At 42.4% G+C, this 22,508-nt stretch overlaps 1 protein-coding gene across 4 annotated transcripts in view; it reads right to left on the bottom strand.

Annotated features, from left to right (window-relative positions):
• The window catches only part of CCDC30 (coiled-coil domain containing 30), a 125,940-nt gene that overhangs the window by 9,279 nt on the left and 94,153 nt on the right, over positions 1–22,508 (bottom strand). For all 4 annotated transcript variants that reach the window (XM_042996827.1, XM_042996824.1, XM_042996823.1 and 1 more), the window contains 4 exons: positions 21,181–21,346; positions 20,230–20,342; positions 5,047–5,188; positions 846–982 (listed from right to left, as the gene is read on the bottom strand). In XM_042996827.1, the coding sequence (XP_042852761.1) occupies positions 846–982; positions 5,047–5,188; positions 20,230–20,342; positions 21,181–21,346 (558 nt within the window). The remainder of the gene's footprint in view (positions 1–845; positions 983–5,046; positions 5,189–20,229; positions 20,343–21,180; positions 21,347–22,508) is intronic.

Genomic DNA, 22,508 nt, shown 5'->3' with positions numbered 1-22,508 from the left:
AGTTTAGAACAGTGCCAAGCACATAGTGAGTGCTTGAAAAATGTTAATCATTATAGTTTTTTTGTTTGTTTGTTTGTTTGTTTTTGAGATAGAGAGAGGGCACAAGTGAGCAAGGGGGCACAGAGAGAGGTGGGGGGTGGAGGGAAGAGGGGCTTACCCAGGGCTTGCGTTTTACCCGAAGCAGGGCTCAAGTTTACCCAGTGTGGGACTCAAACTCATGAACTGTGAGATCATGCCCTGAGCCAAAGTCAGATGCTTAAGGACTGAGTCACCCCGGTGCCCTCATTACAGTTATTATTAGTGACACTATCTGTTAAGTTCAACCCACTCTCTTTGCCCTAATTCTGTGCTCCAAGAAAACTTTGATTATAATTGAAGTTTCCTATAGAGGAGAGAGGGCTTGGGCTGGCTAATATGTGAATTTATCTTTGCTGTGGATACTTCTCATTACAAGTTAATACATTGGGTAGGTATCCTATGGGTTTCATGAATTTAAGTCACTAGTATGAGCCTGTTCCTCTCTCGATCTCTCTTGATTCCATAGGTATCAAATGATACAAATGAGTGTCAAAACACAAAGTGACAGGCCAGAATAAGCATAGCTAGGCCCTCAGTCAGGCAATGCCTATGTGAAAGAGCCCATCTGAATGGCCGACCCGCCTCCTCCGTGATCTTTTTCTCTTTAATTTCACAACTTTTGCATAAACTACTGGAAACAGCAGACAGCAGAGCAACAGTTATGAGATAGGCTGCAAACTCAAGGGATAGTCTCTGGAGCAATCTCTTTGTGGAGGGAGGAACACCTTTATAGAGTTCATTGGCTCCTCAGTCAGGACTGCACCTACTTGTTCTGGACTGAAGATATTACCCCTTTATTGCTGTTGATCAATTCTTCTTTCTCTGTGAGTTTTTCCAGAAGGCTCCTTTTCTCTAGGAGCAGTAAATCATTTTGAGCAATGATCTTGTCCTGGAATGCCTTCTCCTAGAGATAATAAAGCCCCTTGTTACCACAGCAGGAGAAAAAATTACAAAGTTGACAGCAAATTTCCCTTGTTGACTTTTCCTCTCCTGCCCCCTGGTCTGTTTTTCACCTGTTTGCTGACATTGTCGGCTAGAGAGTTCTTCTGTTTATTTTGGTTATTTTTTTGTCATGTATTTTTTTTTGAGTAATTAATCATTCTTCTGGGTTAACATTTAAAAATATCTGAGACCTCAACTTCAATAAGTTCCCAAGCCTCTCATATTTATTCTAATACCATAGGTATCAAATCACTAACAAATACAACTGAATTCCCTGAAGCTCCAGTTTGACATTTTTTCATATAATACATCTCCATCTGCATTGTGGTGATAGTCTTCTTAAGGCAAAGGCAAGAGGATGGACATTTAGTCCCCTCACTTGGCAACCAGTGTCAGGGTCTCAGTTGGCTTGGCAAATCAAGCGGGTAAGCTGGCTACTGAGAATATCCGTATAGTGATCATGCAGAAGAGACTTTCATCTTAACACCATGTTTCATTTTCTACCAACAATTTTCCCTGAAAGCAACAGCTAGTGAAGCTATAGCTAAAGTGAGAAAGGAGGGTGTCTTGTGAAAACAATACTAAACTTCTTATACTGAAAGAGTCAATAGATATTAATAAATGTCACTGTTGGGGAGGACTCTAGAAGCTCAAAAGTGTAGAATTGCCCTCCTCATGTCACTAATGACTGTCAGTGTTAAGTGCCCTCACCCTTCTGTGTTTGTTCCCACGTGCTGATGGCGGGAGTGAGTTGGGGTAGGAGAAGAATATTGAGCTGCTGGCAGGTGTGAATCATGGAGTTAAGAGGGGCAACTTTCTTTCTTGCTTTTAATAAAGACACTAATATAGATCATTCAGAAAAGACTCCATCTATTATTTAAGAATTATAGGAAAGGATATTACATTATGTTCTGAAACAAACCACTCCAGGTTTTAAAGTCCTGCATCCGGGACCCTTCAATGTCTAACAGTAATCTTGCCTACTCTTATTTAAATACATTTTTGGTAAGGATTGAGAAGAAGCCATCCCACAGATAATACTCCACAGTTACAACTGGATTAGAAAGGAAACTGGAGGGAGAAGGCTACTGACACCCTGCCCTTTGGAAATACCCTTTTTTTTTTTTTTTTAGCCAGAAAATCAGGACACATTCTCTAATAAAAGGATAAAATATTTGGAGAACTCTGGTTTGGATGTTTACAATAGTCAGGAGACTCAGTTGGCTCACCCTATAAAGAGAAGGCTGAAGGAACAAAGCCCAAAAAAGTGGCACTGCTTTCTGGACATTTGGTGCTTGGAAAGGGAGCCCAGCTTTTTTATGCTCATGGCTCTGATCCAGACGCTAAACTAAGTAAAGTCAGGACCTCCAGGTTTGTACCACTGTGGCATTAGAAGATCTCACATCAGCCTTCTCTAGGCTAAGTATTTCCTACTCCATTAACAATTTCTCTTGTGAACTGTGCATCTACCAGTTAACATGTTTCTAGGAGAGCTTACACACAAAAGAGAAGAAAGTAACATCTATGGAAAGTTGTATGTGTCAGGTACGGGCATTTCATATTTTAACTGCACAAAAAGCCTTGTGAGATGGGTACTAGCAATGCCATTTTACAGATGAGGAAAGGATACCCAGAGGCTTGTGCAAGGTCACAGAACTATTAAGTGGCAGGGCTAGATTTTGCATCCAAGTCTGTTTAAGGCCAGAGTCCACAGCCCCCTTCAAGGGCAGTGAGAAAAGGGTCAACTGCTCTTCCTTAGCCTCTGCTTACTTGCCTCCTCCAGCGTACTTCCTGGAGACCTGCCACTCTCTGGGTAGATGTGTCGGGTTTCCAGGGCTGCTGTAGCAAAGAACCACAAACTGGATGGCTTAGAACAAGAGGAACTGATTTTCTCACATTCCTGGAGGCCACACGTCTAAAATTGGGGTGTTGGGTGAGTTAGTTCCTTCTGGGGGCTCCACGCCTCTCTCTCAGTTTCTGGTGTTGGCAAGCCCTCCCTGGTGCTCCCTGATGGAGCTGCATCCATCATCCATCTTCCCCTGCACGTGTCTATGTGTGTCTGCTCTTCTCATAGGGCCATCAGACATATTGGATTTCGGGCCCTGATTTAGGGCCAACTCGAATCCACTATGACCTCATCTTAACCTGCAAATCCCACCTGCAAAGACCTTATTTCCAAATCAGATCCCACTCTGAGGTTCTGGATAGACGCGACTTTGTGGAGGACACTATTTAACCCGGTACAGTCAGGGAGAAAGAGAAGATGCCTGCTGAAAGGAGGGGGGCTGTTTCTGTCATGTAAGGCTAGAAGTGGGAGGCAGGCAGTACAAGAAAGTGATAATGCAGAATATTTCCGGTGGGCCCATGAGCCAGGATTGCTCCTTTCTTCTGCATACCTTTCCTAGTTGTGAGTCTAACCTAGATCTGAGTCTTTGGCGATGTAGTACCCAGATAAAAGGATACTGCAAACTCCAGCTTATTTTTCTCCCTCACTATAGTGTAGAGTATCAGGAGGATTTTTTTAATTAAGAATCCAACATTGGTGACCCATCTGTTATAATCCAAAAATGTCTCATGTGTGTAGTCTAGAATTCTTCACCATCCCATAACAGCCCGTGGAATGACTGAAATTGCATGAATTCTTCTGGAATCCTTGGCACGTGCATAGCTATGAGTATTTTAGGAGTGAGGACCGAGTTTTCAAAATTCTGAAATGGGCTAGGGAATCTCAAGAAGGGAAAGCATGACTGGCCTCGTCAGCCGCGCTCCATTTTGAATTTGTGTCGTTTGATGATCTCAAAGACCATTCTGCAGTCAATACCGTGCCATCTGCCTCATTGTCTTCTCGCTTACCAGTAAGTCACAGGGGCAACGGGACAGGGATAAGGAAACCACGGATATTTAGAAAAAGGCTTGGAGACCCCACAAGGATTGCTAAAGGAATAGGGGCCATATATTTTCACTGCCATTTAAGACCGACAGGAGTTCGAGGCATGATGAGGGCAACGTGGAGTAGGAATGAGTTACTGAGTGTGGTTCGGAAGGGTATGTCAGAGAAGACCAGACACTGCTCCTGAGTTGGAAGTGCGGGCTATTTTCAGCGTCTGATTCGGTTCAGCATCCCCACGAGTCTTATATCCTTTCTGGCAGGTCTTAAAGGATGACTCACATCAAAAGAAGGTGCAAAGACTGTTGGTGGGAATGCAAATTGGTGCAACCGCTCTGGAAAGCAGTGTGGAGGTTCCTCAGAAAATTAAAAATAGACCTACCCTATGACCCAGCAATAGCACTGCTAGGAATTTACCCAAGGGATACAGGAGTACTGATGCATAGGGGCACCTGTACCCCAATGTTTATAGCAGCACTCTCAACAACAGCCAAATTATGGAAAGAGCCTAAATGTCCATCAACTGATGAATGGATAAAGAAATTGTGGTTTATGTACACAATGGAGTACTACGTGGCAATGAGAAAGAATGAAATATGGCCTTTTGTAGCAACGTGGATGGAACTGGAGAGTGTGATGCTAAGTGAAATAAGCCATACAGAGAAAGACAGATACCATATGGTTTCACTCTTATGTGGATCCTGAGAAACTTAACAGAAACCCATGGGGGAGGGGAAGGAAAAAAAAAAAAAAAAGGGTTAGAGTGGGAGAGAGCCAAAGCATAGGAGACTGTTAAAAACTGAGAACAAACCGAGGGTTGATGGGGGATGGGAGGGAGGGGAGGGTGGGTGATGGGTATTGAGGAGGGCACCTTTTGGGATGAGCACTGGGTGTTGTATGGAAACCAATTTGACAATAAATTTCATATATTGAAAAAAAAATTAAAAAAAAATAAATAAAAATAAAGAAAGAAAGAAAGAAAGAAAGAAAGAAAGAAAGAAAGAAAGAAAGAAAGGAAGAAGGTGCAAAGAAGTGAAAACCTGGGCTGCAAAGGGGCCACCGGGTGGATTGCCGCCCAAGCGCGCTCTCCCGAATGGGTTGAGCAGCGACAACTTGGGGAGCTCTTCGCTTCTGCCCACCTTTTCCACTTGGTGCTGCAGGATTCTGACTTCATTTTCCAAATGCTCAATTCTCTTGTCTCGCAGTTCTACTTCCTGAAGTAAAAGGTTCTTGACTCGGCGAAGCTTGACTTTGTGGTGGTGATGCTTCTCATTGAAGTCTCTGTAAAAGTAAATTTCTATTTATTTATTTGTTTGCTTATTTATTAGTTTATTCTTATTTTATTTTAGTTTATTTTTTGAGTTTGTTTCTTTATTTTGAGAGAGAGAGAGAGAGAGAGAGAGAGTGTGTGTGTGTGTGTGTGTGTGAACAGGGGAGGGGCAGAGAGAGAGAAGATCCCAAGCTCCACTAACAGCACGGAGCCCAACACGGGGCTCGATCCCACAAACCATGAGATCATGATCTGAGCTGAAATCAAGAGTTGGACGCTCAACTGACTAAGCCAGCCAGGCGCCCCCAAAGTAAATTTAAATAGAGGCCCAGCTGAGCACTGTGGAAGTTTATGTTGCCTCCTCGTGTGTGCGCGCCTCTCTCGGGTGTCCTCTTTTTGCTCTGTCGAGGCCTGCCACCAGATGTGGATATTCGTCCTGCCTCACTCCTGCAGGACTTCTTGCCCCCAAGTAGGGGAATGGACCAAGGATAACCTCTTAAATAACACCAGCTTTAGTCATCCCCAACTCAGGAAACACTCCTTGACTTCTGACCCCTGACATCTAATTCTGAATCCTGCTCCATGGAGTCAGCTGTTAATTTAAGTTTCTAGTTCTTGGCTATACCTGTGGACAGTGATATAACCCACTTCAGTCTCTGATAACGGAGTCTGCTCTCGATCCTTGCCCCAAGTCTGAACTTCTGCAGGCCAGTTGTCTGTAGGTTTCTGCTCAAGACTCTAACTCTGATTCTGACATAAGTTGAACTTACCACCAATGAGCACATGAAAAGACGTCCAACGTCATTAGGCATTAAGGAAACGCAAGTCAAAGCTACAACGAGATACTACTTCACACCCACTAGGATGGCTAAAATGAAACAGAAAGACAATAGCAGGTGCCAGCAAAGATGTAGAGATATTGGGACTCTCAAACACTGCTGGTGGGAATGACAGCCTCTTTGGAGAAAGCCTGGCTCAAATGGTTAAACATAGAGCCATATGACCCAGCAAGTCCACTCCTAGGTATTTCTCCAAGAGAAGTGAAAACATATGTCCACACAAAAACTTGAATATGAATATTCACACTAGCACCATTCACAATAGCCAAAAGGTAGAAACGACCCAAAGACCATCACCTGAAGAATGGATAAATAAGATATGGGATATCTGTACAATGGAACACGAATCTGCCTCAAAAAGTAATGGAGTACTGATTCATGTGACACTATGGATGAACCTTGAAAGCATTATGCTGAGTGACAAGAGTCAGTCACAAACGACCACACATTATATTATTCCATTTATATGTAACGTCCAGAAGAGGCAAATAGAGGATCCCTTGTCGCCCAGGGCTAGGGGTGGGGAGGGAAACTGAGGATGGCGGACAACAGCTACAAGGCTTCTTTTGAGGGTGTGAAATGTTTTAAAATTGATTGTGGTGATGGATGTGCAACTAAAAGCCATTGAATTGGACACTTTAAGTGGGTGAACTATACGGTGTATTAATTGTATCAATAAACCTGTTGGGGTTTTTTTAAAGAACAAAAAGCTAAATGATCATTTCAAGCTACTGTAACACCTAATCCGAGCAAACAAGAAAACAGATTAATACCTCAATGCCACCACTAGGCAAACCTCTTTGAGAATGGCTGTGCTTTCCACGTAAGAACATTGTTATTCAGAAAGTGCTTCTTCTAATGAAAAATTAAGGAGAAGTTTTACTTTGAACCTATTAGGTCTGATCACGCAAAATCACTCCACACCAGGGTTTCTTGACCTTTGCCCCATTGGCATCTTGTGCCAGATAAGTCTTTGTTGTGGAGGGCTATCCTGTGCTTTGTAGAATCCTTGGCCTCTACCCACTTGATGCCAGTCATAACAATGTCTCCAGACATTGCAAAATGTTCCCTTGCCCTGGGAGGCAAACCACTGCTCACTGAGAAGCGCTGCTGTAGCTAACGTTCCTAAACCAGGTTTTCTCAGCCTACAGCAGTGTTCCCCAAGCTGCGTTGTGACCAGCAACATCCGCATCGCCTGGGAACTTGTTCGAAGGTGCAAAGCCTCAGGCTCTCTCCCAGAACCGCAGAATAGTAAACTCTGGGAGTGGATCTGTGTTTTAGCAACGCTTCTGGGGATTCTAATGCAACCTAAAGCTTGAGAGAAAGCCCTGGGCATATTTGGGAGGGATCCCTCACCACTTCCACTTCATCACAAACAGACTACTTGTGGCAGGCTAAGTGTACCTAGAGCCTTTCTTCGCTCCTGCTGGCAAAACCCAGATTTCATTTAGGTGCCCACAGAGAGCTCTTGATCTCAAGAAAGGTGGGTGGGTCCCAGGTGTGTGTGTGTGTGTGTGTGTGTGTGTGTGTGTGTGTGCGTGTGTGTGTGTATGTGGCTACAGGGATGGACCTGTGACAAAGGTATGCTTGCTGGGCACTTTCGGGAACTTCAGAAACCAGCCCTCTCTGCGCTGGCTGGCCTCCCGCTGAGCTTGCGCCACCTGCCCCTACAGTCACCACCTTGTAACCATGATGTGACAAGCCTAAAGACAAAGGTGCTGACCCACCAAGCATGGCAGGGCGAAAGGAAGGAAAGAGCCTGGGCCTTCACGACACTACTGAGCAGCTAAAGCTACCCCAACAATCACCTTCCTCCAGATTTCTTGTTTATGTAAGAGAAAATTTTGGTCTAAATCGATGTCAAGTTTTTGGTTTCTTTCGTTTCACTTTATTTTTATTTGTGGTTAATTACATCCTGATAGCTTAAAAAACAAAAAAAAACAAAAAACCACAACTACTCCAAACAAGAAGAAACTATTCTAATGGTCTCTGTAGCCTCCTGATTTCCCTGAATGCCTAGACATTGGGGTAATGCCTTTTTAACTGAAACAGAAAGTGTTTAAGGAATGAGGAATCCACTCTGGGTACTGTAGACACTTGAGGGCACAGTCATTCAGGCCTACGGTCCTGAGCAGTTTGCACATGTCAACTGTCTGATCTTACCTCTGATACTTAAACTGGGGGAAGCCCTGACTGAAGGGAACTACCAGCTAACTAAAAACCTGTGCTCCAGGCTTTTCACACACCTCATTTGATTTTATTTATTTATTTATTGTTATTTATTTATTTTTTTTCTCATTTGATTTTAAAGCAAAGCTGTGCAGCCAATCTCCTTCTCTATGAATCAGGACATGGAGGCTGTGCAGTAGAGTTTACTCAGTGGAACTGAGGTATCCAAACCCTTCACATTCCTTGACTAGCTCTCTAAGGCCTTGGAATATCCTGCTCGACAATAACATTTTTGTATACCTGTGGCCTTGGACCACACCAATATTTTATGTTAACAATATGATCGGGGCACCTGGGTGGATCAGTCGGTTGAGCGTCTGACTGCGGCTTAGGTCATGATCTCGCGGTTCATGAGTTTGAGCCCCGCATCGGGCTCTATGCTGTCAGCACGGAGCCTGCTTAGGATCCTCTGTCCCCTTTCTCTGCCTTTCCCCTGCTTGTGCTCTCTCAAGGATAAATAAACATTTCAAAAAAACCAAAAACCCCAGTATGATTTATGGTCAGTGCATTTTTGTTCTCCTAGGGTCCTGGGCCATGCTGTATCAGTTTGACCTTGGGGGGTTTGGGAGTCTGGAGACTGAGTAGTTAACGGTAATCACTGGGGCACTCCATGCCGATGAGACTGACCCCCGATAAAAATCTCTGGATGTCAAGGCTCAGGTGAGTTTCCCTGGTTGGGAAACCTTCATACGTGTTGTCACACATCATTGCTGGTAGGATTATGTACTGTCCGTTCTACTCCACTGGGAGAGGACAACAGGCTTGCATCCTGTCTCTCCTGGACTCTATCCTATGTGCCTTTCTCCTCTGCTGATTTTAATCTGTATTCTTTCACTGTAATATACCATAACCACGGGTATAACAGCTTTTCTGAGTTCTGTGAGTCCAAATGAATCACAAACCTAAGGGTGCTCTTGAGACTCCTGACCCAGAAGGAAGTTACTTGTACAAAGAAGAATCTGACCTTAGAGCCTGTGATCTCCCACTCTACCCTAATGCTATAATGCCAGCAAAGCCAAGCAAACCAGATGTTGCTGATTTCTCCGGCAAGAAGTTTATTTTTTTATTTTTTAAAATGAAATTAAATGTCATTATTGTTTAAATTGAGGCATAATTGACATTATATTAGTTTTAGCTGTGTAACACAATGAGTTGATATTTGTGTATATTGCAAAACGATCCCTACAGTCTAACATCTGTCACCATATATAGAAACTTTTCTTCTTGTGATGAGAGCTTTTAAGATTTACTCTCTTAGCAGCTTTCAAAGATGCAATACAATACTAACTCTGGTCTGTATTAACTATACATTACATCTCCACGATTTATTTGTTTTATAACAGAAAGTTTATATCTTCTGATCTACTAGAGAAAGCTTTCAGCATTTCACCATTGACTATGGTGTTAACTGTAGGCTTACATTTCAGGTCTTACATTCAAGTCTTTAATCCATTTTTTGAGTAAAATTTTGTGTATGGTATAAGAGAGTGGTCCAGCTTCATTCTTTGGCATGTAACCATCCAGTTTCCACAACGCTGTTTATTGAAGAGACTGTCTCTTCCCCACTGTATATTCTTTTTTTTTTTTTTTTTTCATTCATTTTTGAGACAGAGAGAGACAGAGCATGAGCAGGGGAGGGGCAGAGAGAGAGGGAGACACAGAATCCACAGCAGGCTCCAGGCTCTGAGCTGTCAGCACAGAGCCCGACGCGGGGCTCGAACTCACAGACTGTGAGATCATGACCTGAGCTGAAGCCGGACACTTAACCGACTGAGCCACCCAGGTGCCCCCCCCCACTGTATATTCTTTGCTTCCTTGTCATAAATTGACCAAATATGTGTGGGTTTGATATTTTGTTTTATACAAGTACTAGGAACCAGCTGGAGGGGAGGAGCAAAACAGACTTATCTAGATGCTAATTCTAATCAAACTGTGATGGAAGAGCTACTCCAAGAGAGTCGTACAGCTTTGTAAATTATGTCCTTTTTTTTTTTTTAGTTCATTATTTTTGAAAAAGAGAGCGGGTGCAGGGGAGGGGCAGAGAGAGAGATGGGGAGGGATCCACACTGTCAGTGTCGAGCTTAAAGCTCAAGCCCCAGGTCGGGCTCTGTGTTGTTAGCAGAGTTGGGGATTCTCTCCCTCTCTCTCTGATCCTCCCCTACTCTCTCTTTTTTCTCTCTCTCTCTCAAAATAAATAAATAAACATTTTAAAAAAGAAATTAATTTTTTTATTAAAAATTGTTTTTAATGTTTTATTTTCAAAAGAGAGAGAAAGAGTACCAGCAGGGGTAGGGCAGAGGGAGAGGGAGATATAGAATCCGAAGCAGGCTCCAGGCTCCGAGCTGCCAGCACAGAGCCTGATGCGGGGCCTGAACTCATGAACTGTGAGACTATGACGTGAGCCGAAGTCAGACACCCACTGGAACCACTCAGGCACCCCAGAAATTAATTTATTTTTAAAAGTAAGATGATAAGCTATAGAAAATTTGGGAAGAAAACCCAACTCCCAATATGATTAGTATTAAAATAGTGGTTGTATTTCCTTCTAGTCTTTTTATAAGCATCTTTTCCTTAAATCTTACCTATATTAAAATTTTTATCTTATGCCCTTTTCATTTATTATATTGTAAGCATTTCCTCATGCTGCTGTCTCACCTTCAGGGCCCCCATCTTTTACAGTGGAATGAAGTTCCATTAAGTGAGTGGATTAGGGTTGACCTAACTAGCTCCTATTGCCTGATACTCAGGCTTCTTCCTGTAGTGTTATGCATGGTTTGAAGAGTATGTTGACGCAGTACAGCGGGTGAGAGGCTGGAGCCTTCCCTCGCCATTGCTGGCTGGCTGTTTGGCACACCTTCTGCTTTGGTCAGAAGCTCTGTTGGCCAACTTGCCTGAAGAGCACAGGCATTTTCTAAGTTTATTTTTGGTTTTATTAACTACTAGATCTATGAGGCAGCACAATACTCATGTTTTAAAATTTAGGGACAACTTTTTGTTTATGTTCAAGTAAAACCAGATGGACTTTTCCATTATTTTTCTTTCAAAAAGGCAAGGAATTTGTTCCTCTGGAAGAGTGGTTGGGAAAACATGGAAAAATTAGGCATGGTCCATAAAGGTCAGGACTGGGATCAGGGGAATGAAAACAAAAATGAACTTCGAGTTTTGACAGTTCCTTCCATTTTCTTTCCTAAATCTGTGGTTTTTAACACCGGATGGCACATCAGAATCACATGAGGAAGCTTTTATAAAAACATTGATCCCTAAGCCCTATCCCCACTGCTTCTGATCTAACTAAATCTATGCTGGTGCCCAGGCACATGCAGCTAGGGTCAGGATCCACTGTCCCAAAGGCAAGGGGAAAATAACATGGAAGAATAGCCAGCCTCACAGCCAGCAAAAAATTTTAAGATAAAATGACAAATATTTGTGACTATACGTGAGCATCAAAAATCATAGAATATGTTGAGCAAAAGAAGTTGGACACAAAAGATTACATGTGGTAAGAATCCCATCATTTTGGTGCCCTTACATGGGAGCTTTGAGTCTTTTCATCTGGACTCTGAGCCTTGGTGCAAACTTGATGAGTACCTTTTCTTTTCTTCCTTTACTCTCATTTCAGGGGCTTTTCAAGGAATGTGGTCGAATTGGAACACTTTCATGTCGATTGCTTAGGTTGCAATCCTCTAGCTGTGGCTACTCTATGGGGAGGAAAAAGCCTGCCTTTTGGCTGAAAGTTAGTACCCTGGCGGGAATGGTAATAAGACCCAGAAGCTTGATGCCCTCTCTTTATTCCTGTCCTTATACAAAATTGTCTGTCTTGGGCACGGGACAGCCACCTAAGTCATCAGGACGGCCACCGATCTTAAGACTCCAGTGTGAGGTTTCCTCCTCATTGGTCTAATGTAATTCCCCTCCAAATCTCTGGTGTAGCCGCCTCTGGCCAGGAGACCCCCACTAGGAGCCAGCCGAAACCAGTACTCAATTGAATTAAAACCCAACTGGGGACCATTTCCCAGGGAAGTTGGCTATAAAGCCTATATGTGTTGGAATGTCGCTTAGATCATGGTAGATTTCTATCTTTACTGTTTTCTGTCAACGTCTTCTACTAACTGCTACTTACATTACAAAATTGGCTAATTCCCCCTTGTAAAACTTTTCCAGTATTTTCCTTGGGTTAAAAATGGCAGTTTCTTCTCAGCCTTTTTGATAAGGCAAACTCAGTCCATACATCAGCACCCATCTGTATTCTAGGATGCAATGCGGAAGCGGGGGGGGGGGGGGGGGGGAGGGAGGGAGGGACCCTAGCATCCTTCCTTCAGGGGCCCTTAGTTGGCTGGTCAGTGATCATAGCAACTTTGTTCAAGGGATGCCTCAGGTCACTTTAACACCAGGAACCTCTGACACATCCTGCGTGTGGGACGCCAACTGGGAGTCGGGAGTTGAGGGCGGAGGGGGGGGGGCGGTGTGAGGTGGCCGATCTCCGTAGTAATGGACCTTCTCTACTTCTCTCTCTAGGAAGGAGGAGCATGGGAGCTCCTCTTCAGTTCTCAGGGATCCTCCCTTGAGATGCCTTTTCAGTCCAGTGGAGACAATTTGCAGTTCTCAGGGATCCTCCCTTGAGATGCCTTTTCAATCCAGTGGAGACAATTTGCATTGCAAAATTTAGGAAAGGACTGATCTCCCATAACACTGCATTGGCCTTACTAGGATCTAGCCGTTAGATCTCTTCTGCAGGAAATCTGGCAAATGGATAGAGGTACCCTAGGTCCAGGCATTCACGGCTCTAAATCAGGACCCAGACGAAAAGTCCTCTTACAGAATGCATTTGCCTAAATGTGTTTGGTTAGTAAACTCCCTCCTGACATACTGGATGTCTAAACAGGCCTCCTCCTGATAGAACTAAGTCGCTGGAGGAAACCCAGGCCATCCCTAATGAAGGGGACACTTGACTCTCTCTGTGTTCTCCTGCTAATAGATGTGAGGGCCTCTCCTTCATTCATTTCCTGGGTTAATGGCTGTAATTGGAACTAACTGTGGTTAGTCTACCTAGGGACGGGGACTTTAAGGAATATTCCCAAGCAGCTGCCGAAACTCCATTTGTTTCGGGGAAACAAATGTCTGCCTTCTCCTACCTGACACGGACTCCATATTTCCACTTTGGAAACAAAACAAAACAAAACAAAAAACCTGGTGCCTGCTCATCTGTCCAAGTGGACAGGCTTTAGGACCAATTAGACCTCTCTCTCTCTCTCTCTCTGCCCTCTGGAATTTTATCTGCCTTCAGGCCTCTGGGTAGAACCTCACCTCTTCAGCCTTCCCCTCCTTCTCCTCCTATTTCTGCACCACCTTGGGTGCAGCCTGCACAACCATCATTAGTGCCTCAGGCACCATTGGCTCCTCCTCCCATCCTCTAAGTCAAGGAGTAAAGGACACCCCCTTGGACTCCCCACTTCATATTCCCCGCTGATGTTCCAGGTAAAAACTAAAAACGGGGAACAAATTGATTGACTTTTAAGTGGATGCAGGGGTAACATTTTTGGTATTTAAACGAATTTAAGTTTGCTGGTTTGAGATAAACCTGTTTATCAGCATTAAATACAAAACTTTTTTTTATTCTATCTAGGTTTGCTGAAGGTCAAATAAGCTCAGGTTACCTCTGCAATTTGTTAGCAAGAAGATGACTTAAAATCATGGTTAATTTTGTCTGTCTTGAAGTTTTCAGCAGTAATTGTTAAGATAAGGACTGGAAATACATTTTTGTGGAAGGTAAAAGAAAGTAATTTTGTCCTAAATGAGAATGGCTGTTTGGAGAGAAATGGTTTGGAACAAAATCTGATGGCAAAGGAAAGTTGTAGAAGGTTCGTGAAGGAAAATCTCTGGAAAGGAATTTCATGTGTGGTTAGGATGCGCTAAGGTTGCAACGAATGGATTTTAAAAGTACACTGGTATAAGGTTAAAATTCTGCTTTTCTCTCTGCTCAAAACACAAAAGTTTTCTTGGATTGTTGATCTGCTCTTGATAAAAAAAATAATATGCAAAATTTTTCTCTCTGGTCTGCCGGAGAAAACCAAAGCTTTGGGTTTCCTCTTTATCAAGTCTTTGATTACTTCAAGTTAAAACTTCTCAATGTGAAAGGAGCTAAGTTCTGCTAACAACTATATAACCCTACATATTTGCCTTTGGAATCTCTCAGTGCCACCTTGGTTAAATGAATAAATAAAATTTGTAATGAGCAGTAATCCTGTTTAAGTTGTGCTCTGTAACTTTCTAAGGTTTTAACAAACTTCCCAAGATTTAAATTGTAAATGAAGTCTTTTTGACCAGTTAGGCCTTTTTTTGGTATGTGAAGTTACTTGGAAAACACTGTCATTCATGGTAAACCTTAGGTTGTGTTGCATGGGTAAGTGCATGGGTAAATGCATGGGTAAATGCTCCAATATAAATGCAAATCCTGATGTTTTAATATGTTTTGGTAATAAGGTCGGCACTTGCTATGCCGATTATTGAAGTGTTATGTGTCCCAAAAATAACCGAATTTCCTTGTCAATTGCATCTTATTTTTAATTAAAAAAAATTTTTTTTAACGTTTATTTATTTTTTTTTTTTTGAGACAGAGAGAGACAGAGCATGAACGGGGAAGGGTCAGAGAGAGAGGGAGGCACAGAATCCGAAACAGGCTCCAGGCTCGAACTCAGAGACCGCGAGATCATGACCCGAGCCGAAGTCGGACGTTCAACCGACTGAGCCACCCAGGCGCCCCTGTCAATTGCATCTTAATGAACTCTCATATTAGATTGTTACCAATGTCCGTTTCTGAGATTTTGTCATTTATAGTTATTTGTTCTGATGCATATAAGAAAACATGTTTCATCTTCAAGGAGACTTATACAAAGAACTTTTAGGACACGTACAGGCATTTGACATCTTTAAGATTAATATTAAGATGGGTAAGAATTTTCAGAACTAAAAAGTTGCATTGAAACAGAAGAAGAATTAGTAACATGGGACTAAATGAACTGAAAAAGATGGTTATCGTTTTGCAGCTCTTGTTTTGAAGTATTGCCGGTTCTCTAACATTTGCTCTTCCAGATTAAGGAAACTTTCTCAAGATATCTATGATATACAGAAATGTCATAAAGTATTTATTTGTGTACAAAGTATTTAACTTTTCTCTCTGCCTAAACCCTCTCAAATTCAAAAGCTCTTAGTGAGCATTCTTTCTTCCGTGGCCATCATACTTGTTTGCCTAAGTGTGGTAGAGCCCCTCCCTAAGGAATGTGGTGAAAACCTCAAGACCAGGGAAGGCAACCTGGCTATGTGCACGTGCGCAACATTCCTCACGACTCTGTAACATAGACCGCCCATTCAGACTGTAGGTTACCGTATGTGGGAGACAAAGGAGCAAAAATTGTACAAAAGGCAACCCTCTCCTGCCCCCCACGGTGCTCAGGGCTCAGCCTTTTGGGTCTTAGCCCGCTGAGCCTGTGCTGGCACAAATAAAACTGCTTCCTGTAAAGAAAAGCCTTGGTGTCCCATCTCCACGTGTATGTCTCACTGCTACATAAATTCAATAAGAATCTGTTCTCCTTGGAACAGGACACCATTGGAAATATTGGTAATTTTACCAAGGCTTTAACTGGAATGTCATATTTGAGAGACATGCATAGACTCAGTTATGACCATACAGTTAAAAGGAACTAAGGTTGACTTTATGACACATGCAGCCATAAAGCTCCTTGGCTAAGTTCCCAGCAGCCTAACCAGGTGAGTAAAGAATGTCACTTCCTGGCAGGTGCAGGAACCTCGGGATATCTTTGGCACCTTGTGAAGAGGAATTCACCCAAATCTACAGGTGTTGCAGGCATGTCTGACAGCAAGTACTTGGCTTGGCTTCTGGCCTGGAGAGGCTACTAAAAAGTTCAATCTGGAGATTCCTTCTAAAAAGTTCCAGCAAAGTAAAATTTAAAAGATATATATGATCAATAACTGTTCTTGCTGAACTTCTGTAAATAATTAGGCCAAGTTTGTTAAAACTGGACTTGTTCTACAAACAAATTGGTTTCCATTTGGCTGTCTTTGGAAATGAGGGTTTTTAGAGGTTTCAATAACAGGTTTCAATAACACACCTTTACGGATGTTAAATTCTAGTTCTGGTCGTCTTAAATGTTGTTTGCCTAAACTAGACAACTTGAGGTAAACTTCAGAAAAATTGTCATAATACCACAGGTATGGACAATCTTCTTGCTTGTTATTCTGTGCTGATAATAACAAAACCCCAGGGGCATATGATTATCTAAACAACTGGAAAATGGGATGGATTCCCCAAAGATTGTATGAAAAGACTTTTCTCCCTGTAGACCTATCAATAGATAAAGACTATAGTCCTTTATTAAATTATTCACTTTATTAAGTTATTCACTTGAATTATCCAGGTTAATTCATAAATCTCTTAAGTGGATATGCAAACCATAGTCTCCCTAAACCTGATCTGACATTTACTAGAAACCCACCCCATCCATATAAACCCAGGAGACCTGGTAAATTGAAAGTCCAATACAGTAGGGAATTTCACTCCAAAATAAAAGGTCCCCTACGGGGTCATATCATATACTCCCACTGAAGTAAAATTAGAGGGGCACTCTTTACGGGCTCCTATATCTAAAATAAAACCTGTACCTCCTTCAGAAAACCAATGAGCAAACTAATGTGCCTTCTTATTCTTGTAAACCCGTGGAAGACCTCAAACTTTTGCTCAAACTTCTCTTATGATGGTTGTACCTTTCTTTTTCATTCTCCTTTCCCCAATTTATACTAACAATTCCTTCTTAAAACGGGCCATTCAAAAGGATCACAAGAGACATCTGAATTACTAATCAGAAAAACCCATCTGATTCCTGCTGCCTGTTCCCACTCCCATTGGAGGATGCTTCAAGCCTGACATCTAAAAATCTCACTGGTAGCACTGGTAAACGCTGGGTTTGTGATTTGCTCTAACCATTAACTTGTATTTTTCTTGTTTCTATAAAAGTACCTTTTATTGATTGACTAATTGCTTACTAAACAAAACAGAGTCTATGTGATGGTTAAACACCACCTGTTACACAGTTAAAGCCTTCAATGACTCTCAATAACATTATGCATAGAGCAGTTCTACCAAATAGAATAGTATTAGATGTCTTAACTGCTGCACAAGGTGAAACTTGCACTCTCATAAAAACAAAATGCTGTGTATACATTCCAGATGACCACAAAAATATTTCCGGATTTCTAACTGACATGAATACTTGAATTGGTGCTTGAAACAATCCCTCTCTTCCCTTTAATGATTGGTTAAATTTCTGGACTGGAGGATTTTTGTCAACTACCAAAGGACTTTTGTTTGGGCTAATCTTTCTAGTTATTCTAATCATGTTTTACTGTTTTCTGCCATGTCTCTCTGCCTGGTGCTAAGACTCCATCACTGCAATAACTTCAAGCCAACAGATGATCCTTTCTACTCAGGAAGGTTCATACACATTGTCCACCTTGGATTCAGCTGCCTCTGTCTTTTGTAACTCCCCTATACCTTCCCCAACTGAACAATATTGACCCATATAGGTAGGGACATTTCTACACCCCTACTCAGCAGGAAGAAGCTACAGAAGATGAGACCTTCCACTTTCAACAACCTTAAAGATTTAAGGGTCAAAATTTTTCAGTGGGGAGCATGGGGCAAGCTGGGGGTAAAGTACAGGCTAACAGCAACCCCCCACCCCCGCAGGTAGGACATGTATGATAGTCCTTGGACACTCCCAGCTATCCCAAAACAGGAAAGGACAAAAAACAAATAGTCTCTACCAGTTTACAACAAAAAGGCAATCCCATCAATGGCCAAAAGTCCAGGAACTCCCTCCGGTCTTAATGATAATGCTTTGCTAAAGAGATAAACAACTTTAGCTTGACAATATCTAGGCTTCCAGTAAGTCTTTAGCATGTGAAAGTCTCTTTGGAAACTTCCTCTTGACTTTATCTTTCCCAGACTCTATAAAAGGGTCACCTCCACACTTGCAGTAGAGAGCTCTTCCTGCCCATGGGTCCTGTCCCTGTGCTTTAATAAAATCACCTTTTTTGCATCAAAAAAAAAAAAAAAAAAAAAAAAGAGGAAGAGAATATAAAATTTTATCCAAGCTATGATAGTAAAGTCATAAAACTATGTTTAAATGACAGAGACTAGGAGTAAACACAGAAAGGATTCTGGGTAAGCAATTTCTACACATATTAGATTCAGGATCAACTCACTTGTCAAGAATTGTGGCATTTTATATGCCCTAGACCTAACACTTCATTCTTTCAACTCCCTCTAATACCAAGGCAAGATGTGGAAAGAGTCCTATATAGGTTATTCACTTTTTTTTTTAAGTTATTTATTTATTTATTTATTTATTCATTCATTCATTCATTCATTCATTCATTCAGAGAGTGAGCAGGGCAGGGCAGGGCAGGAGCAGAGAAGAGAGAGAGGAGAGAGAGAATCCCAAGCAGGCTCTGCACTCTCAGTGCAGAGTCCAAAGCTGGGCTTGAACTCACAAACTGTGAGGCCAGGACCTGAGCTGAAATCAAGAGTCTGTCACTGAACCAACTCAGCCACCCAGGTGCCCCTAAAGAGCCTATTAGACGACTGAGTTCTAGCTTTAGGTTTGTAAGCAGCATGAACTGAACCACACATACTGAACCACAACCTCCCCTGACCATGGTTTCTACATTTTTCAGTATTATGATGATCAAAGCAAGGTAAGGGATACCAGTGACTCTAAAAACACTCTGCTCTACAGCAGTAAACAGGGGTTTTTAAATCATTCTCATCAATGTGATAATTACGCAGGTAAGAACACAAGAGAATAAGAAATTTCAGCCTAATGGAAGGAATAGAGCAGAAGACTACAGAGCTGGTAGGAGAAAGGTGGATCACGGAAAAACAATGAACAATAACTAGATATGATAATAGCTGTGTGCTAAACACTGTTCTAAGTAAGTGCTTTATATATAGTGATTTACTTAATTCTCAAAACAACTTTCTGAGGTAAGTGCTGTTATTTTACCCATTTTAAAGATGAGGGACCTCAGGCACAGAAAGGTTACATAACTCACCCAAGGTCGCACAGCTAGTTTCTGGAAGAACCAGGATTTGTTCCCAGGCAATATGGCTCCAGAGTCCATACTCTGAACTACTCTGCTACATTCCAGAGAGGAGGAGAGTGGGAGGAATCTGGTGGAATGATGAGCAGTGAATGGCAGAAAGAGAAGGAAGTTCAGAAACACATTTTTTATTGAGCACCTACTATATAATCAGAACTATGGATAAAAAGATGAATAAGACCATGGCCCATGCCCTTGAAAAGCCTACAGTCTGGTGAGGAAGACAGGTAGTAACTCACACTATTTCAAGACAAAGTGGCAAGCTCTGAAATAAGTACAAAGAGGCATGTGCAAAGGGCTAAGAGGAGGATACAAAGAATGAGTACTTCACCCAGCCCAGGCTGGTGGGGTCAAGAAAAGCTTCTTGGAGAGGTGCCCAGGTGGCTCAGTCGGTTAAGCGTCCGACTTCGGCTCAGGTCATGATCTCATGGTCCATGGGTTTGAGCCCCGCATCGGGCTCTGTGCTGACAGCTCAGAGCCTGGAGCCTGCTTCAGATTCTGTGTCTCCCTCTCTCTCTGCCCCTCCCCCACTCGTGCTCTGTCTCACACTGTCTCTCAAAAATAAATAAACGAAAGAAAGAAAGAAAGAAAGAAAGAAAGAAAGAAAGAAAGAAAGAAAGAAAGGTGGGCTTCTTGGAGAAGGTGACTCCTAGTCTAAGAATTAGGATTTGAAATGAAGAGTTGAAATGGGGAGGGGGTGGTCCAGACTGAGCAAAGTATGTGAAGGGGAATAAAAGCATGAAGGCAAATGAAAAGGGTGTATTTGGGAAAAGGCATGAAATCCCTTTCCAGAACTTTTTTTTGTTTACCTCATATGGGCATCCATCTGCTTCAGAAGTTGCGCATATTCTTTACGCAGTGCTTCCTTCTCTTGCTGCAACTTGGACAGCTTTTCCGACAGTTCTCCGTTGCTCTTGAGATGCTGAAAAAACAAATTTTTTTTAAATGAGACCATTCTGTGCTGTAAGGTTGGAAGTCTGAAAACTACATTTCCCAGACCTTCTTGATAGCAGAGTTCCAGCTTAGTTTCTGGGAATGAGACGCACTTGAACACAGTTTGGAAAGCACAGGGGGAGGAAAGCCCACCGTTCTCCTCTAGCACTAGCAGGTGGGTGAAGGGGCTGCCAGCAGATGGGACCTTTCCAGGGGTTTCAGAGAGTGTTCCTGCAAATCTCCCATTCTGGTGCTGCAGCAGTTGGTTTCCCTAGGATTTTCTTTTCCCTTCCTTCCTTCCTTCCTTCCTTCCTTCCTTCCTTCCTTCCTTCCTTCCTTCCTTCCTTCCAATGTTTTATTTTTGAGAGAGAGAGAGAGAGAGAGCGCGTGCGAGCATGAGCAGGGGAGGGGCGGAGAGAGAGGACAGAGGATATGAAGCAGGCTCCGCACTGACAGCAGAGAGCCCTGTGTGGGGCTTGAACTCACAAACTGTGAGATCATGACCTGAGCCAGAGTCGGACACTCAACCAACGGAGCCACCCGGGCGCCCCTCCCTGGGATTTCTGAACTGGGGTTATTAAAGGCCAGCAGCATTTCTTTCTGACCTTCTCCTCACCCTTACATCTCCCTTCCAACAGTTTGTAAGCATGTGATTCCCTGTGTTAAACCCATTCTTGCTTGAAATACCTAGAGTAGTTTCTGCTTTCCCGATAAACCTAAGGGGTGAAATGCTAGGCACTCATTACTAGCTATTATTAGCTATGATTAGATCACTCGGGTCTATGGAAACAGGAAAACTGAGAAAGTATGTTTATTTACTTTCTTACCTCATCCGATTTTTCTTTCTTGTTTTCCAAGTATTTTTTAAGTTTGGCCTCCTGTTGCTGAATTCTGGATTGTTGCTGAGAACTGGTTATTTCCAGTTGATTCCCTTTATCTTGTAAGATTCTCACTTGCTTTCGTAGCTCATTTACATTCTGATCTATGAGTTTCCTGAGGGCAATTAATGTACATTAAATCACACCGGATTTATGAAATTCTTTGACCTAAAATTGTTATACCATCACAAGGGATTTTATTAGTTCAATGAGGTCGGGTATGTGTCCATAAAATAAAGAGACCGACACAGGGGACCTCCTTTGTGAGGCTTTTCTCAATTCTCTCTCTCATTCATCAAAAAAACAAAACAAAACAAAACAAAAACCACCCCTCTGAAAAAGAAAATAACTCCCCTTATTTCACAGAAGAAGCTGTGGCAACAGAGAGTTTTAATTAACTTGCTAGGACAAGATGGAGGTGGGGCTCTAACCCTGAATCCTCTTTTATTTCTACTCATCCTCACTGCTTTACAAGTTGAGTCCCTTGATTTTCTTGGTTCAATATAGGGTTGTAAGTTACAAACACTACTGATACTAATGCACACATGTTAACGCTGCAGGAGCTGAATCATAAATGAGCCTGTGTTTGATGAGGAAATTCACCCTTTTTCAAAAGGGCCAAAAGTACTTAACTCCTTCAGAGGGAATCTCATCAGACTATAGTTGTGGAAGATTTCCGACAAGGCTCTTTGGATCTAGGAGATTACCCAGAAGAATATGATGAGGATGCTGAGGTAGCACTTACATGCTGGGTCATTAAAGTACTGAGACGGGACAAGCGCTCCCTTTCTCTAACTTCAGTTTTCTGAAAAAAATGATGGTTTACTGGCAAAGATTGATATTTGAGACGTGGGACTCCTCACTCTCAACCTCCAGCACTTCCAGCTCCTGTCATGGTTCCCGATATTAAGTGCAGGCTTACAGGCTCTCTAAGCTGAACTTCTCCCATTCACATCCACCCCTGCACCAGCACCACCCCCTTCACCTGTTTCATCATTATAAACCTGAGCAATTCCCAGCTATTACTGTCCACTTCTTTTTGGTTCCATTCTTTCTTTATTATTCTTTTTCTTTAATTTTATTTTTTATTTTTTAAAATTTACATCCAAATGAGTTAGCATATAGTGCAACAATGATTTCAGGAGTAGATTCTTTAGTGCCCCTTACCCATTTAGCCCATCCCGCCTCCCACAACCCCTCCAGTAACCCTCAGTTTGTTCTCCATATTTATGAGTCTCTTCTGTTTTGTCCCCCTCCCTGTTATATTATTTTTGTTT

The sequence above is a fragment of the Panthera tigris genome, chromosome C1 (assembly GCF_018350195.1).
Source record: "Panthera tigris isolate Pti1 chromosome C1, P.tigris_Pti1_mat1.1, whole genome shotgun sequence".
Taxonomy (NCBI): domain Eukaryota; kingdom Metazoa; phylum Chordata; class Mammalia; order Carnivora; family Felidae; genus Panthera; species Panthera tigris.
This window is presented reverse-complemented; position numbering and strand designations above follow the sequence as displayed.